Here is a 16,428-nt window from a genome sequence, read left to right as displayed (position 1 = left end):
CGTAAAAAGACAGTATAAGTCATTATAATCAGTAATTATGTCCCCACTGGATGCAACAAATGCCTCGTTTGTAATGGGTTTTATTGGTTTTGTCTCGCCGTGCCGGGAGACGGCATCAGAGTGTGTTAACATTTCCGTCACAAGAGGCGTAACATTTCCGTCACACGCTTGAGGTATTCAGCCAATCACAATGCACTGGATAGCTGGCCAATCAGAGCACACCTCGCTTTTCAGAACGATGAGCTTTGTAAAAATCGACGCTTTTCAGAAAGGCGGGGCATAGAGGAGAAACAATAATGTACAGTGTGTGGAAAATAATGTGTTTTTTGAACCTTAAACCGCATAAACACATTTCATTACACCAAATACACAAAATAATGTTCTTTTTAGCAACATCATATGACCCACTTAAAGAAGCCCTGCATAACATGTGGACACGAAGATAAAATTATAAATCACAACCAAACATTGGGTACTTAGAAAGTGCGCAGCTATGTAGCTAGACACTCCAAAAACAAATGTAAAATGTGAAAGGACAAACCTCTAAGAGCATGTTCTAGGAAATCTAGTCTAATATTACATATTAAATATTATCATAATTTGAACTCTTGGTCAAAAACATTGCTCGCAAATAATGTATTACTGTGTAAACGTTAACGTCTAATTAGCGATGGTTAGGAATTAGCGATTAGAGTCCAATTTGAGAAGTGTTACTCACTATAATGCAGAGTCATTGAGTTCGTACTCGTATCCTCGTGCCGCTGCCGACCGCACCCCCTGATCCGCCCACAAACAGCAGAGGGCGTGGCCTATGAACGGGAACAGCATCTGGTCTTCGTCGAAGCAACGGCCACACGAGAGAACGGAGTGAGCGTGGACCTGGAGAAACAACATAAACATAGATAAATACACCACTTGCACTTCCGACAAACTTTTTCAAGAACGTTTCTCAATTTTAAGAATTTAAACTGTGCAGATTGTCTAACTGCTAAAACTTAGCATGCTGTTAGCATGCTAAATAAAGCACTAGTGCTAAAAATATCAAAACTAGATTGCTCATTTGCCTCATAATTAGTCAGTTTTTGGATGACTAGTCAACCCAATGTGACCTAAACCTAGTTAGGAGTTGATTAAGGAAGTTAAGAAATTAAGGTTAGGGACTAGATAAGCGTAAAACAATAACATTTAAACAACTAGAACAAATATCTGCTGGTGTGACCCAACGACTAGCACTGTTATTAAAGAACAATTGGCCTGATCTGTCTAATTACAGTACAGTGTTCATCACATGACCTGATCAAGGCCACCCTACACCATGGTTATATTTCATAATCAAAGCAGACGACCCTCATTGTGCCATTAGGTGCGTCTGGAAGAAGATAATGACTGTTTGAGGCAGAAGTCTGGAACACGCCAGAACCAAGGGAGGATTCTAATAGCACACGACTCAGTGACTGATATGTTGCTTTGGACCGAATGCTTGCATTCACATCCCTAGATCTGAAAACATGCCGCCACCTAGTGGACCTTGTAAGTACTGCAAACAGTAAAACCGTAAGGCAATGTATCTTTGAAACAATAAAAATAATAAAAAAGAAATGATTATATAGCATAAACACATTTCATTACACCAAATACACAAAATAATGTTCTTTTTAGCAACATCATATGACCCACTTAAAGAAGCCCTGCATAACATGTGGACACGAAGATAAAATTATAAATCACAACCAAACATTGGGTACTTAGAAAGTGCGCAGCTATGTAGCTAGACACTCCAAAAACAAATGTAAAATGTGAAAGGACAAACCTCTAAGAGCATGTTCTAGGAAATCTAGTCTAATATTACATATTAAATATTATCATAATTTGAACTCTTGGTCAAAAACATTGCTCGCAAATAATGTATTACTGTGTAAACGTTAACGTCTAATTAGCGATGGTTAGGAATTAGCGATTAGAGTCCAATTAGAGAAGTGTTACTCACTATAATGCAGAGTCATTGAGTTCGTACTCGTATCCTCGTGCCGCTGCCGACCGCACCCCCTGATCCGCCCACAAACAGCAGAGGGCGTGGCCTATGAACGGGAACAGCATCTGGTCTTCGTCGAAGCAACGGCCACACGAGAGAACGGAGTGAGCGTGGACCTGGAGAAACAACATAAACATAGATAAATACACCACTTGCACTTCCGACAAACTTTTTCAAGAACGTTTCTCAATTTTAAGAATTTAAACTGTGCAGATTGTCTAACTGCTAAAACTTAGCATGCTGTTAGCATGCTAAATAAAGCACTAGTGCTAAAAATATCAAAACTAGATTGCTCATTTGCCTCATAATTAGTCAGTTTTTGGATGACTAGTCAACCCAATGTGACCTAAACCTAGTTAGGAGTTGATTAAGGAAGTTAAGAAATTAAGGTTAGGGACTAGATAAGCGTAAAACAATAACATTTAAACAACTAGAACAAATATCTGCTGGTGTGACCCAACGACTAGCACTGTTATTAAAGAACAATTGGCCTGATCTGTCTAATTACAGTACAGTGTTCATCACATGACCTGATCAAGGCCACCCTACACCATGGTTATATTTCATAATCAAAGCAGACGACCCTCATTGTGCCATTAGGTGCGTCTGGAAGAAGATAATGACTGTTTGAGGCAGAAGTCTGGAACACGCCAGAACCAAGGGAGGATTCTAATAGCACACGACTCAGTGACTGATATGTTGCTTTGGACCGAATGCTTGCATTCACATCCCTAGATCTGAAAACATGCCGCCACCTAGTGGACCTTATATATATATATATATATATATATATTCTTTTTAAATTAAATTTAAATATAAAATGTATCTAATATTTAAATATAAATTTAAAAATAGGTTATTTTATTGCAGAAATCCTAACCCTGGGTAACAAGATCTAGTAATACAAGTTTAAAACAGTATCTAAATGGGTACACAAAATCAATAAAAACAACAATAATAGTAATAATAATAAATAATAATAGAAGTTTACATTTTTATATATTACAAAAAATATAATTTTACATATTACAAAAAATTTAATGTAAAATCTAAAAGGGTATATAATAAAGACATACTAATTAAATATAATAATATTATTTGTTATATTACAAATAATTTAAATAAAAATCAAAATTCGAAAATAGCTTATTTTAATAGAGAAATCTTAACTCTGGATAATAAATAAATATACTGTTCAACAGCAGAAAGGAAAGAGTTGGGTTCAGACCTTGTTCTTGCTGTTAGCGAGGTTGATGCGAAGGACACCCATTCCATGGAGGACAAACTTCATAGAGGTCAGGAGGTTATCCAACACCGCAGGCTGGAAAAACAAAAGATATATAAATCATAATCTTTTCATATAAGTGAGAACAAAGCATGATATTCACATTCTTAGCATATTAATTTTATTAGTTCTGAGTTCTTCTCCTCTGATTTGTGTCCCTTCAAACACAAATAACTAAAAAAAAAGCATTACGCAAGAACCCTTGCCGTGATCTGTGACAGAACGTAACAAGGCCATTTGTGTGTGCATCTAACCAAACACATTCACTTCCTGTCACTGGGAGTCTGGGACGTTATGAATTTCTGCTTGATTGGTTCTTATTGTCTCAGGTCCACCTAAGTGACAGGAAGTGGCTTCACCGGGCGCCAGACAGGAATGCTGATCATTTCTTTTTGGACAGAACAATTCACAGAGATGGGAATGATTTGTACAGTTATTTGATTGCCACATTTTCTTTTCATACACAAAACTAATGAACTGTTTTACACACACATTGCAACATATTTACAAGTGAAATAGGATCTTCAATGAGTTAAAAAAAAAAACAATTGAGGAAAATAAATATATGATAAATAAATATGCATAAATAAATAAATACAGAAATGTATTTATTTATATAAGTATTACCTGACATGTTAAAACTTGAAATGTGAAAAATTAATTGGTTTAATAAATGTACTAGTAAATGTAGAAGTTAACATAATAAATTAATAGCCTAAATAAATGCTGTACAAGTACTTATTATTAAAATGAATAATCATGCACAGTAAGACCAAAATGTATATTAAGAAAATAATTTTTGATTTCATTTAGACTGAAAAAAAGTTTGACACACTTAACAAAATCAGTCCACGTGTGTGCCACTCAAAACCTTCCCCTTTTCACACTTTCAGCACCCGTCCACTCATGTTGTGCTCAAATGCTTCCCCTTTTACCGCCCCTGACTCTTCGGCCAAAGCAAACACATTCCTGCCCTTTATTAAACAGCTTTTGTTTGCTGGGCTGTAGATCAGAGGCGCAGAACATTCCAGGGAAGAGCGAACACCGAAAAGCCTTTCTGTGCGGGTTCGGATGTATGATGCACTTTTTTTTATCGATTTCTTGTTGTTGTAAACACACACACAAAGTGCACTAGAGCGATGCAGGAGGTAAAGTTCTGGAGTGAATCACACACTTTAGAACAATGAAACTATTCTTTTGGAAAGCGATAAGTGCAAAGATGGTAGGGAGCTTCACACACACTAGGGTGTGTGTGTGAGAGAGAGAGGGGGGGGGAATAAATCACACTCTTCATCTTTTATTTCCTTTTTAACACTGCTTAAAGTCCTAAAAACTGTCAGAAGAAATTGTTTAAAGTGACAGTTCAACAAAAATGTACAATTCACACTAGTGTTGTTATAGTTAACTAAAACTTTTATTTCATTTTCTGAAATAAAATAAAGCATTAGCTGAAATAAAATAATTATTAGATGTAAAACTTACATTTACAAAACTTAAAAGAAAAATAGAAATGTTTTGACATGGTAAACATACTAAAACTATAAAAAAACATTTTGCTAATTAAAATAAAGCTGAAATAAAATCAAAATATTACATGTAACACAAAACTTAAAGGAAAATTAAAAATGTTGATTTGGCAACCAACTGAACTAAAATAAGTTTCAGTTACTAAATTTACTAAAACTATTAAAAAATGTAGCCGAAATAAAATCTGATTATTAGAAGTCACACTTACAAAACTTAAAAGTAAATGAGAAATGTTGCCTTGTCAACCAAGTTTCAGTTGAAGTGCTAAAATTATGAAAACTAAAAATGAAATAATAAAATGAAAGCTAAACAAAAATATTAAAAAAATAATAAAAATGACAAAAAAACAAAATTATTAAAACAAACTAAACTGAAACTGAAAATATACAAATAAAAGCAAATTCAAAATTCACAGACATTTTTAAACTGTCACATCATTGATACAGAACAGCATTGGTTCTCATATTTCATAACTGAATTTGAATATAGGCATATTATATGGCTTCAGAAGAACTGAAATACAGTGCAGATGCCAAATAGAATATTATTACAGGTTTATGGTGCTTTCATAACTGAATTTGAATATAGGCATATTATATGGCTTCAGAAGAGCTGAAATACAGTGCAGATGCCAAATAGAATATTATTACAGGTTTATGGTGCTTTTTTGTCTATTTTGGAGTTTGAAAGTCCCTTGTCACAATAGCAGCTTACATAATCCTTTTTTGTGTTCCTTGAAACAAAGAAAAGTGTAATGAGTAATTGATTATACAAAGTTTTTGATGAACCATTCTAGGAATCCACCATTTCTTTTCAAGACTCTATGCAACTTTTGAGTTCTACAACCTTCAGACATCAAAGAACAACAGATTCTAGAATTACTGTCATATAAAATCCTGAAGGAAGTGACAACATCCTAAAATTCCAGGCAAGTCCAGAACAGAATCTTGTCAAAGAAAATACTGTACATTCTACAATTACTATGTTTGGGTCAAACCCAAATTCTAGACCACCGACAAAGTCTCCAATTACTCCTTGATGTCACGTTTGTAACAGGAGAACTTACCACTTCATCAAAGAAACAGAGTCAGAAGGAGGTCAAGGAAATGAAAACGAAACCCAGCTGTGAGTTTTGTGAAGTCTTGCAATAAAAAAAAAAGAGCCACCAGATGGACACACTAGATAAAACACTGTAATGTAACATTTATTGTTTTGTGTGTATGTGTAAACATCTCATATACAGTGCTGCTTGAATGTTTGTGAACCCTTTAAGAATTTTCTATATTTCTGCATAAACATGAGCCAAAAGATCATCAGATTTTCACACAAGTCCTGCAAATTGACAAAAAGAATCCAATCAAACAAATAAGACAAAAATATATACACTTTGTCATTTATTTATTCTGGAAAATGATCCAATATTACACATCTGTGAGTGGCAAAAGTACGTGAGTGAATTTGAAGGCAAAGTTAGAGTCCATCTGTTCAGAGGTGTTTTCAGTCATTGGGATAACTGGTGTCAGTGCCTGCCCTGTTTTATTTAAAGGGATCAGGGATCTATCAAACTCTGATCATGTTTGTAGAAGTGAATCATGGCATGAACAAAGGAGATCTCTGAGGACCTCCGAAAAAGAGTTGTTGTTGCTCATCAGGCTGTCAGACAGACAGTGTACAAATGGAGGAAATTCAAGACCATTGTTACCTCAACCACGAATGGTCGACCAACAAAAATCACTCCAAAAGCAAGATGTGTAATAGTCCGCGAGGTTGCAAAGGATCCCAGGGTAACTTCAAAGCAACTAAAGGCCTTTCTCACATTGGCTATTGTTAATGTTCATGAGTCCACCTTCAGGACAACACTTAACATCCATGATGTGCATGGCAGAGTTGCAAGGAGAAAGCCACTGCTCTCCAAAAAGAACATTGCTGCCCGTCTGCAGTTTGCTAAAGATCATGTGGACAAGCCAGAGGACTACTGGAGAATTTTTTTGTGGATGGATGGATTCAAAACTTTTGGTTTAAATGAGAAGTGTTATGTTTGGAGAAAGGAAAACACTGCATTCCATCATAAAAACCTTATCCCAACATGGTGGTGGTAGTATCATGGTTTGGGCCTCTTTTGCTGCATCTGGGCCAGGACGGCTTGCCATCATTGATGGAACGATGAATTCTGAATTATACCAGCAAATTCTAAAGGAAAATGTCAGGACATCTGTCTGAGAACTGAATCTCAAGAGAAAGTGGGTCATGCAGCAAGACAATGACCCCAAACACAAGTCGTTCTTCCAAAGAATGGTTAAAGAAGAAAAAAATTAGCCTAATGTTTTGGCATGGCCGAGTCAAAATCCAGACTTTAATGCAATTTAAATGTTGTGGAAGGACCTGAAGCAAGCAGTTCATAGGAGGAAACCCACCAACATCACAGAGTTGAAGCGGTTCTGTACTGAGGAATGGTCTAAAATTCCAACAAGCTGTTGTGCAGGACTGATCAGCAGTTACAATAAACATTTACCTGCAGTTATTGCTGCAAAACCGGATCAGACCAGATACCGAAAGCAAAGATTCACATACTTTTGCCACTCACAGATATGTAACACTAGATAATTGTTCTAAATAAATAAATGACAAAGTATATATTTTTGTCTCATCTCTTTGATTGGATTCTCTGTCTACTTTCAGGACTTGTGTGAAAATCTGATGATTTTCTGATGAGAAAATTCTGAAGGGTTCACAAACTTTCAAGCAGCACTGTATGTGTAATCTTTATTAATGTAACAATATAAACTACCATTCAAAAGTTTAGGGGTCAGGAAGATGCATTTCAAATAAATTATATTCTTTTAAACTTTCTATTTATAAAAGAATCCTGAAAAAAGCATTACGGTTTCCACAGAAATTTTAAGCAGCATAACTCTTTTCAACATTGATAATAATAAGAAATGCTTGTCAGTCATGTTAACTTTAAGGTGAAGTGGTAGCTTTGGGCGAGGAGAACAAGGAGAGACAGGTGTCTTCTGTAAGAAACAAAAAAAGAAGGAAACAGGAAAGACAACTTTACTTCCTGCGGGTTAGAGACCACAGTGTGGTTCAAGACTGCAGTGACATTTTAGTGCAATGGTGAGAAAAAGAAAGGATTAAGAAAAAGACACTCCTGCGACATTCAGGTCAGGACAAGTCCCTCTTTTTATCTGTAACACGTCACATTTTCCCTTGCATTTATGATTCACACACACCACAGGTCACCACACCCTTCCCTGGCCTCCCTCTGACAGTCGACGGTCCGCCCTTGTGCGACACTACGTCTGATTACAGACTGTGCTTGTGTCTGCAAGCTTGTGTACAATATGAAACTAGCCATAATTATGGGTCTGTACAAACATAAGCATGTGTGAGAGAAAGCATGACCCTTTATGAATCTGTCCAACAAAAACTGGTGAAGCAGGAACTGGACTTTGAACATTAAAAACATAGAAACCCTGTGACCGGCCACATACATTTTAAGAGAAAACACAGGCATAGAAGAGGTCAGCATAAAAATTATAGTTTAGATTGTAAACTTTTCATTTTATTTACATCAAACTTTGATGGAGCGAATACAGAGCCTTGAGGTATCCTGAACTCAAGACGTGACTCAAACGCGGCTCGTCTGCATTTACTACAAAATTAGCCTATTGTATGTCATCCTTTGGCTTAAGGGCAATGTTTATTTTGTCTCTAGAACAATGGGAGAAGTTAGCCTAGCCCTATTATGGGCCCTTACCGTTTTGTTCTTCCCGTTCCACAAACAGATGAAAACCTCCTGTACTCCTCCTGTACAGTGAGCCGTAGTTCACTGACAAGCTACGCAATATCGTGTTCATAATCGCAGGCGATACATCGGCGATAATGAACACGATACTGCGTAGCTTGTCAGTGAACTACGGCTCTGTGTAGTAAATGCCGCTCCATTTGAAAGCAGGTGATGGAGATTTACTACTAATCACAGAACCGGCTTTACTGACAAGATGCGCATAACAATCACATTCTATTATTTGCACAGCCCTAGATAATTCCTTCCCAAAAACAATCTGACAGTAACAAAAATGCAGCACTTCAATAGGGAAGCATAATTTTTCTTGCAAGCAACTACCATAGTCATCACTGCAGTTTATTAGCATGCTAATAGGTTCTTAAATTCATCCCCCTGCCACTAAAAATCTCACAAAACAACTAGCTGGTTGCTTGATGACTAATCATCTAGTTAACCATCCTGGCAATCCCTATGCATTTGGCTGGAGCGGTCAATGAGGTTTTAAAGCATTCCCTGAGGCACTTCAAAACACCACTTGCACATTCTCAGTCCATCAATCTAATTCAGACTCACAGAAAAGTGTAGCTAACACAAACAGACCCTGCGGGAAGGTTTAATGAAGAGAACATGGTACACAAAGTCTCTGTTTAACCCAAGCAAGCACACATGCGGATCTGGCACTTCACAGGAGATACGATGGATCATCCGTCTTTTGACAAAATTAGCTAATTTATAAAACAACTGGAGAAAGATCTGACTAGAAACATGTCTCTTAACGCTCTGTTAGCTTGATAAGCATCAGCGCACAAATATTGGATGGACAAATTCCTGAATTCCAAAGGATCAAAATGGCTTTTATTAAGGGCGAGGGAACGAAATAATGAGGGAAGTGAGGTAAGGTAGCATTCTCTCAAAGACAAGCTAAAAAAAAAACATAGGCTACTAGTTAACCTTTTTCTGTGCATTCTGCAGCCAAAGTGCACTATCAACAAACTCCTAGTACACTTCTTGTAACCTGTTACTCACAAGCTAAAGGATGTCATACAATAACATAATTTTGTAGTAAATGCAGACGAGCCATGTTTAAGTCACATCTTGAGTTTGGGATACCTCAAGGCTCTGTGTTTAGCCCAACACAGTTTGATGTAGATTAAATAAAAGTCTTTATTTTTGCAATCTGAACTGTAATGTCTAGACATAGCCATAAAATATCCTTTTATAGCCTAGCACTAAAAATGTTTTCTTTGAATTTCAAGCAAATTATAACAAATTCGTCATATATATAGAGTGATATTAAATTACTTGGTTCATACTGCCAACCCCTAGCCTAGGGTCTTTTGGTTACCTGAAGAATGGGATTGAATAACACTGCTATTGTTGTTGTTTTCAAAAATGATGTTTTGCCTCGAAGTGACAATAAGAAAAATTCAGTTTTAGTGATAGCAGGGGCGATGATCGTTTTGAGAACACAGCTGGCTGTGGTTTACTATGAATGAGCAAATCAATCTCCTTTCTGTTCCCGTGGCGATAAAGCATATGTAGAATGCAGGTTAGTCTAAAGGAACCATCTTGCATCTTAACTATGTTGCTAAGGTAACACTTGTGAGTGACAGGTCAAAAAAAGTGTGCAATGAGATGGTTGACTATAGAGGAAGTGCACACTGACTGTCAAACGAACTATAGAGAAAATTTGCTTGGAAGTAAACAATATTTTAAACTTCAAAAACTTTTTGTGTCATGTTTCCTTTCCCCTCAATCTTTCTCTTCCAAACAGAACAAAAAAACGTGCTGAAGCAAGATCCAGTCTTCCGTTCAGCTGAGGTCTTGTTTCACAGCTGAACCAATGACCCCATAAACTTTTAATAATCCCCAAACACAGATGGCAGAGAAAGTACAGAGCGCACAGACAAAATATAGTATGGATGGAGATTTACCGCTGATTACAGAACCGGCTTTCTGACAAGATGCGCGTTAAATATCGCATGCGATTAATCGTGCAGCCCTAGAACAAATGTTAAGCTATTAAATGCAATTAACCTCTTGCACTGCTGGACATCAAGTGTGTGGAAACAACAGAACATAACAAAATGTCTTACCTTAAAACTGGCTAACTCTTGTTTGGTGAATCCATGACTGTGGATAATCTTCATCTGTTTGACCAGTGTGCTTTTCCCACTTTCAGCAGCACCTACATCAAAATAGGTAATTCAAAATTACTAATTAGTCATTTAGTTTACACTTTTTTAACAAAATAATCTAATGGTACAGTCTATATTAACCTAAGATAAATGTCTAGTTTAAGGGTAAAGCTTTCACTGCTCATGTATCAACTCTTTCTGAAGTTCAAACCCACAACCTTTCAGTTACCACTCCAGATATGAGGTTAAAACCTGCCACCATTCAGTTATCTGCACAAATACAAAATTTGAGCCCACCTTTCAATTACCAGCCCTAATCTGAGTTTCAAACCTAAAACCATTTAGTTACCTGCACAAATGTGAAATTCAAACCCACAGCTTTTAAGTTACCATCCCAGTTCTGAGGTTCAAACTGTCCAGTTACCTGCACAAATATGAAATTTATACCCATAATGATTCAGTTACCTGTACAAATATGAAATCTGAACCCACAATGGTTCAGTTTCATACATAAATATGAAAATTAAACCCAGAATGGTTCAGTTACCTGCACAAATATGAAATTCAAACCAGCACAGATCTTTAGTATATGAAGCTAATACCTTCATATCAGGCCATTTCTCAGATTCAAATCCACAAATGTTCAGATAACTGCACGAATCTGATATTTTAAAGCATCAACCTTCCATTTCACTGACTATATCCAAGATTCAACCCACCAAACTTTCAGTTTCAACTGATAACTGAGACTTGAACCTTTTATATATCAGCTAAAACTTCACATCTGGGCAGTTAATTTAACATTTTTGGGTTTGTACCTCCTACAAACCCAAAAATGTTAAGTTTCAATCCACAACCTGCCCAAATCTGCGATTCAAACCCACAACCTGTAGGTTTCAAACCAAAACCGGGATTTTAAACCTACATTCTTGGAGAGATTGGATATGTAGACTGATAACTTTCAATTACAAGCCCATATCTGTTGCTGAATAAATAAACTTGCAGTTACCAACCCAGATCTGGAGTTCAAACCCACAATCTTTTGGTTACAAGTAAACTAAAATACCCAAAATTAAATTTCTAATGAACAAGCAGGTCCATGTAAAGATCAAAACCCATGTTATTTCAACTAAAAGCAATAAGCAGAAGAACAAACATCAGGATGAGAGCTTACCCAGCATGAGGATCTTCACCACGTTCATCTCTCTCTTGGCGCACTCGTACAGATCTCTGTCTATCTGCGAGCTGTGGATCTTCGCCTTCTTTCCTTCCTCTGTCACCTCTGAGCCCAGACACAGACCCATATCCAGAGCTCATGTCTTTCCCACACAGCTAAAGATCCAGCAGAAATCCCAACATTACGAATGGAACCGAAGAGGAACGTTCAAACACACGTAAAACATTCCGGCGAGATCACCGCGCGCTCTTATCCAAAGTCCCTCCGGTTAACGCGTAAAATGACACCAAAGTCAACTGCGCGTGTGTTTTTGGAATGATCTGATTCCAAATCTGAGAGAGAGAGAGAGAGAGAGAGAGAGAGAGAGAGAGAGAGAGAGAGGAGTACAGGAGGAAAGTTTCGAAAAAAAGTTTCAAATTCGCCTGTTCCCGGTTAGTTTCGTCAGACTCAGCGCTCCTGCTGGTTCGGGATCATCGCGTCCACGGGGTTTATCTCACGTAAACACTCTAAATAATCACGTAAATAATCACGTCAATTCTACCGGTTCATTACGAGCAAACTAAACGGTGCGGGTCGCCTACAGAGCGTCGCTTTTTGGGGGTGTCCGGAGGCGCGGTTGGATCCAGATCCAACTCCTCCCACCTTACATATACCTAAACCTACCCGTCTCCACCCCCTGATCCCTAAACCTACCCATCTCCATGCCCTAGATGTGGATCCAACCACGCCCCCTGGATCTTGTGTTCTGCAGTGAGGGGCTACTGGGTGTCCTCGTTCTTTAGGAAGGAAGTGACGTGACGTTTGTGGAACTTTGTCACCTGAGATGGGTTTCAATCAAGCGCTGTGCGAGAGTGACTGGCAGACCGTGAAACTCATTATACAATTAAATGTAATGAAATGAAATAAAGTAAGAAATAAATGAATTAATACAATATTTTAAAATAAAATGAAGCAAAAATATAAAGTAAAAACGTTCAAAGTATCTATAAACAAACAACACATGCCATAAAATACCATATAAACAATAAAATAAAATATGAAATCAATCAAATAAATGTAAATGAAATATATATTTTTTATTTTGTTATAGTTTTTATCTAATAGGCTACAACAAAAACTAAAACATGGAATCAGTCAAAAACACTCATCAAGCATCAGCTTAAATATGTACAATAAAACTTATTATTTTTATTATTAACCATAAACATTTTCTTTGTACAATCAGTGACCACACAAATTCAAACCTGCTGTAAAATTCAGTTCAGAATGTTTTTACTTCACAATGTTAATTTAGTATCATACTATTATGGCTTTTATCAATATTTAAAATAGTACTTGTTTTAATTTCAGATAAAGTTTTAGTAGTTTTTGTCATTTTTAGTAGTTTTTATTTTTTTTATATATGTCTATGTAGTTTTTATAGGCTAAGTACATCAAGTTAAACTAAATTAAAATGAAAAATGTTGCCTTGGCAACTAGCTCAAACATATATATATATATATATATATATATATATAACTTTTTACTGGTACTTTACATTGTGTTAAAAAAAAAAACATATCCATAAAAAATAATTAGCAGGGGTGGAAAATATTATGAATTTCTCATAAAGTTCAGTCTGAAAGATGCATACATAATCTTCAAATTGACTAAATTAGATTCAGTTATTAGATTTTAATGCGCTTAATGCATTAAAGTTCAAATAATAGTCAAAACAGCCTTTTTTTATATTTATTGTGAAAACTGCATAGAATTTGCAATTAATGTATGTGATTTGATGATTTAGTTTATGATGGGATATCGTGGGATGATAAATTAAAGATTGTCTGAAGACGTTAACACCACATTCAGAATTGGTCACTCAACATTTCTGCAAAGTAGCAACATTAAATTAGTGTTTTTTTCACAGCTATTCACTATAAATATGCAGCAAATGTTAAAAACAAAAAACATGCTTCAATTGCAAGGTGCTTTGACATTCATTAAAAACAAAAACAGGTGGCAAACTGCATAAAAACAAAAGTACATATGAGATAAAAGCAAGTTTGAATTTTGACAATCAGTTTGGTTTAGACTCTGATGTTTGTAAAGATTATTTATGTTGCATGTTAAAATGAATGAAACTGTGACGTTAAACTGACATCTAACAATCACCTGAGGTCAAAGAGTCTTTGGTTGTGACTTTGATCACATCACAACAAGGTGAGAAAGTGGAAATAAAAGTGGTATAAGAGAGAGTAAAATGCCAGATATGTGACCGTGGACACTATGAAACAATATTTGAAAAAACTTCTGAGATTTGTTCTGAGATTTTTTTTTTCATGACACACGTATCAAACTTTCAGTGATGATGATGAGAAAGGTAAAACTACAACAGCACCACCAGAATAAAAGTTACTAGGGTAAAACCAGGTAAAAATGGCCAAGATGAAATTTTACCACAAAAAAAGTTTGAATTTTGTTATTATTTTAATGATTTAATATTTTAATGATTTAATTTTTTTGCATTGTGATATTATTTTGATCGATAGAGCCCATTTGCCAAAATCTCACTACCAAAATGGAAAAATATATATATAATATAAAAAAGGATAACATATATTAATTAAATTGTAAAGTATTTATATATCATGGTAGTACATCCTTAATTTATACATATCTATAAAAAATACTATAAAGAGAATCTAATATGAATCACTACTGCAAATAATGAGATCTGCAAACAAAAAATAAAATAAAATAAAAATGTAAATGTCCAGATGTATTATGGTAATGAGAATATAAATGGAAATTAAATAATAAAAAATAATATCACAATGCAAAAAAAATGCCTTAATAGTCCTAAAACAAGAACATTTCTTTATGAAAAAAATTATTTCTTTTTTGATTTTGGGGTAAAATGTGACCTGGATATATTTCCATGACACAGAATATAAAACACAAAATAAAAAAAAAATCCAAACATAAAATCTGAATAAGCTTACAAACATACCAACAGCTACTATGCAAACTATCGTAGTCAACATCAAGTGTTTCTTCGCAAAGCGATTCTCTGCTCAACCAGTTACGAGCGGATGGATCGCCCCAATTCAAAAACCATTGAAATGACACAATCTTCCCATAACCTTCCTATATGACACAAAAGTATTTGCTGAATGTTTCTCAATGTTCCTCCCATCCACAGAGGAAGTCTTCCGATCCATTTAAAAGGTACCATAAAAACTCTCCACGCACAACAAAGTGCTTTTGTAGTCAAACAAGAGTCGTACGAAATAAAAAAACAAGTCTGTGTTTCTCCAAGTCTACTTAAAAGCAGCCTCAGCTCAGGCATTTGTTCGTTCAGGGTGTTTTATAACAGTCCGGGGGTAATTCTGGTTCTACGATGAAGCCCTTGATTTGTTTGGCTTGGATATTTTGGTTAATTATTCGTTAGAGCCGTCTCGGTCTTCAGCGAATCATCTTTATGCTTCAAAGCCTCGATTATGGCCATCTCTTTAGCTTCCTTCTTCTGGTTCCTGGCCTCAAACTGCAACCTACCAGGACAAAGAGAGACACAGCTCATTTGCATATGTTCATAACATTTCAAGTGAGCGATACTGTCACGTTTTGCTCGTATTGCCCACAAACCTGTTCTCAATGATTCTCTGCATGATGTCGTCGGAGGTCAGATTGTTGCCGCTGTCCAGGATGCGGAAAATACCTCTCTTCTTTGGCTCCTGTGAAGAGAGACAATGGGTAAAAACAGTTTTAATGGAAGAAAAGATCGTTCAGAGATGCATATTAGGAAACTTTACTCACGGCGTAAGGGTCTGTCCCGTCTGTGTCAGGAAACACTTCGGTCTTCCCATGACACACCAGAGCCACCTACAGCCAGGCACATGAACATTCAGATATAGATACATGACTGCAGATTCTGATATGTATAGTGTTATTTTAATATCATTGAGATACTATTATAGTTTTCATGAATGTTTTGAATCAGTTTTTATTTTTATATTTGCCGTTTCGTTAAAGTTTTAGTAATTTTTTTGTAGTTTTTTTTATATATGTTTTTATTTCAGTTTCAGTTTTATTTCAGTTTTAGTTATTACAAGTTAAACTAAATTAAACTGCCAAATGTCAACTAGCTGAAAAAAAAAAAAAGTTTTCACATTTATTTTATTTCAAGTAAAGAATTTTTTTTGATTTTTATTTGTAGCTAACTATAATGACCTTGGTTGAGATAACGAGACACTTTTAGATGAGCAGATAATTGTAAAAAAGTTAAAAACGTAAAAAAAAAAATAAAAAAAAAACAGTTCAAACTAAAATCATGTATCAAAATATTTTAATGTACAACAGAATATTTGGATATTAGTGTAGTGCTTCATAAATTTGGCACTGAAAAAATAATGGAAGAAAAAACTTAAAACATGTCAAAAGGAAATAAGTAGATAAGTAGAGAGTAACAATTTATATCTCTATTTAAGCTCTACTTTT

The 16,428-nt window shown here is 35.6% G+C and overlaps 2 protein-coding genes across 3 annotated transcripts in view; both read right to left on the bottom strand.

Annotated features, from left to right (window-relative positions):
- The window catches only part of LOC107704417 (guanine nucleotide-binding protein G(o) subunit alpha-like), a 33,960-nt gene extending 21,357 nt beyond the window's left edge, over nucleotides 1-12,603 (bottom strand). For both annotated transcript variants that reach the window (XM_016507336.1, XM_016507337.1), the window contains exons 1-4: nucleotides 11,947-12,603; nucleotides 10,731-10,822; nucleotides 3,261-3,353; nucleotides 1,988-2,148 (exon numbers count right to left, since the gene is read on the bottom strand). In XM_016507336.1, coding sequence (XP_016362822.1) covers nucleotides 1,988-2,148; nucleotides 3,261-3,353; nucleotides 10,731-10,822; nucleotides 11,947-12,076 — 476 coding nt within the window. In that variant the 5' untranslated portion in view covers nucleotides 12,077-12,603. The remainder of the gene's footprint in view (nucleotides 1-1,987; nucleotides 2,149-3,260; nucleotides 3,354-10,730; nucleotides 10,823-11,946) is intronic.
- A 2,191-nt stretch (nucleotides 12,604-14,794) lies between these two features.
- The window catches only part of pcyt2 (phosphate cytidylyltransferase 2, ethanolamine), a 9,933-nt gene continuing 8,299 nt past the window's right edge, over nucleotides 14,795-16,428 (bottom strand). The window contains exons 12-14 of the mRNA XM_016507330.1: nucleotides 15,748-15,813; nucleotides 15,577-15,665; nucleotides 14,795-15,482 (exon numbers count right to left, since the gene is read on the bottom strand). Coding sequence (XP_016362816.1) covers nucleotides 15,368-15,482; nucleotides 15,577-15,665; nucleotides 15,748-15,813 — 270 coding nt within the window. The 3' untranslated portion in view covers nucleotides 14,795-15,367. The remainder of the gene's footprint in view (nucleotides 15,483-15,576; nucleotides 15,666-15,747; nucleotides 15,814-16,428) is intronic.

Source organism: Sinocyclocheilus anshuiensis, unplaced genomic scaffold (genome assembly GCF_001515605.1).
Source record: "Sinocyclocheilus anshuiensis isolate Anshui unplaced genomic scaffold, SAMN03320099.WGS_v1.1 scaffold1546, whole genome shotgun sequence".
Classification (NCBI taxonomy): Eukaryota; Metazoa; Chordata; class Actinopteri; order Cypriniformes; family Cyprinidae; genus Sinocyclocheilus; species Sinocyclocheilus anshuiensis.
This window is presented reverse-complemented; position numbering and strand designations above follow the sequence as displayed.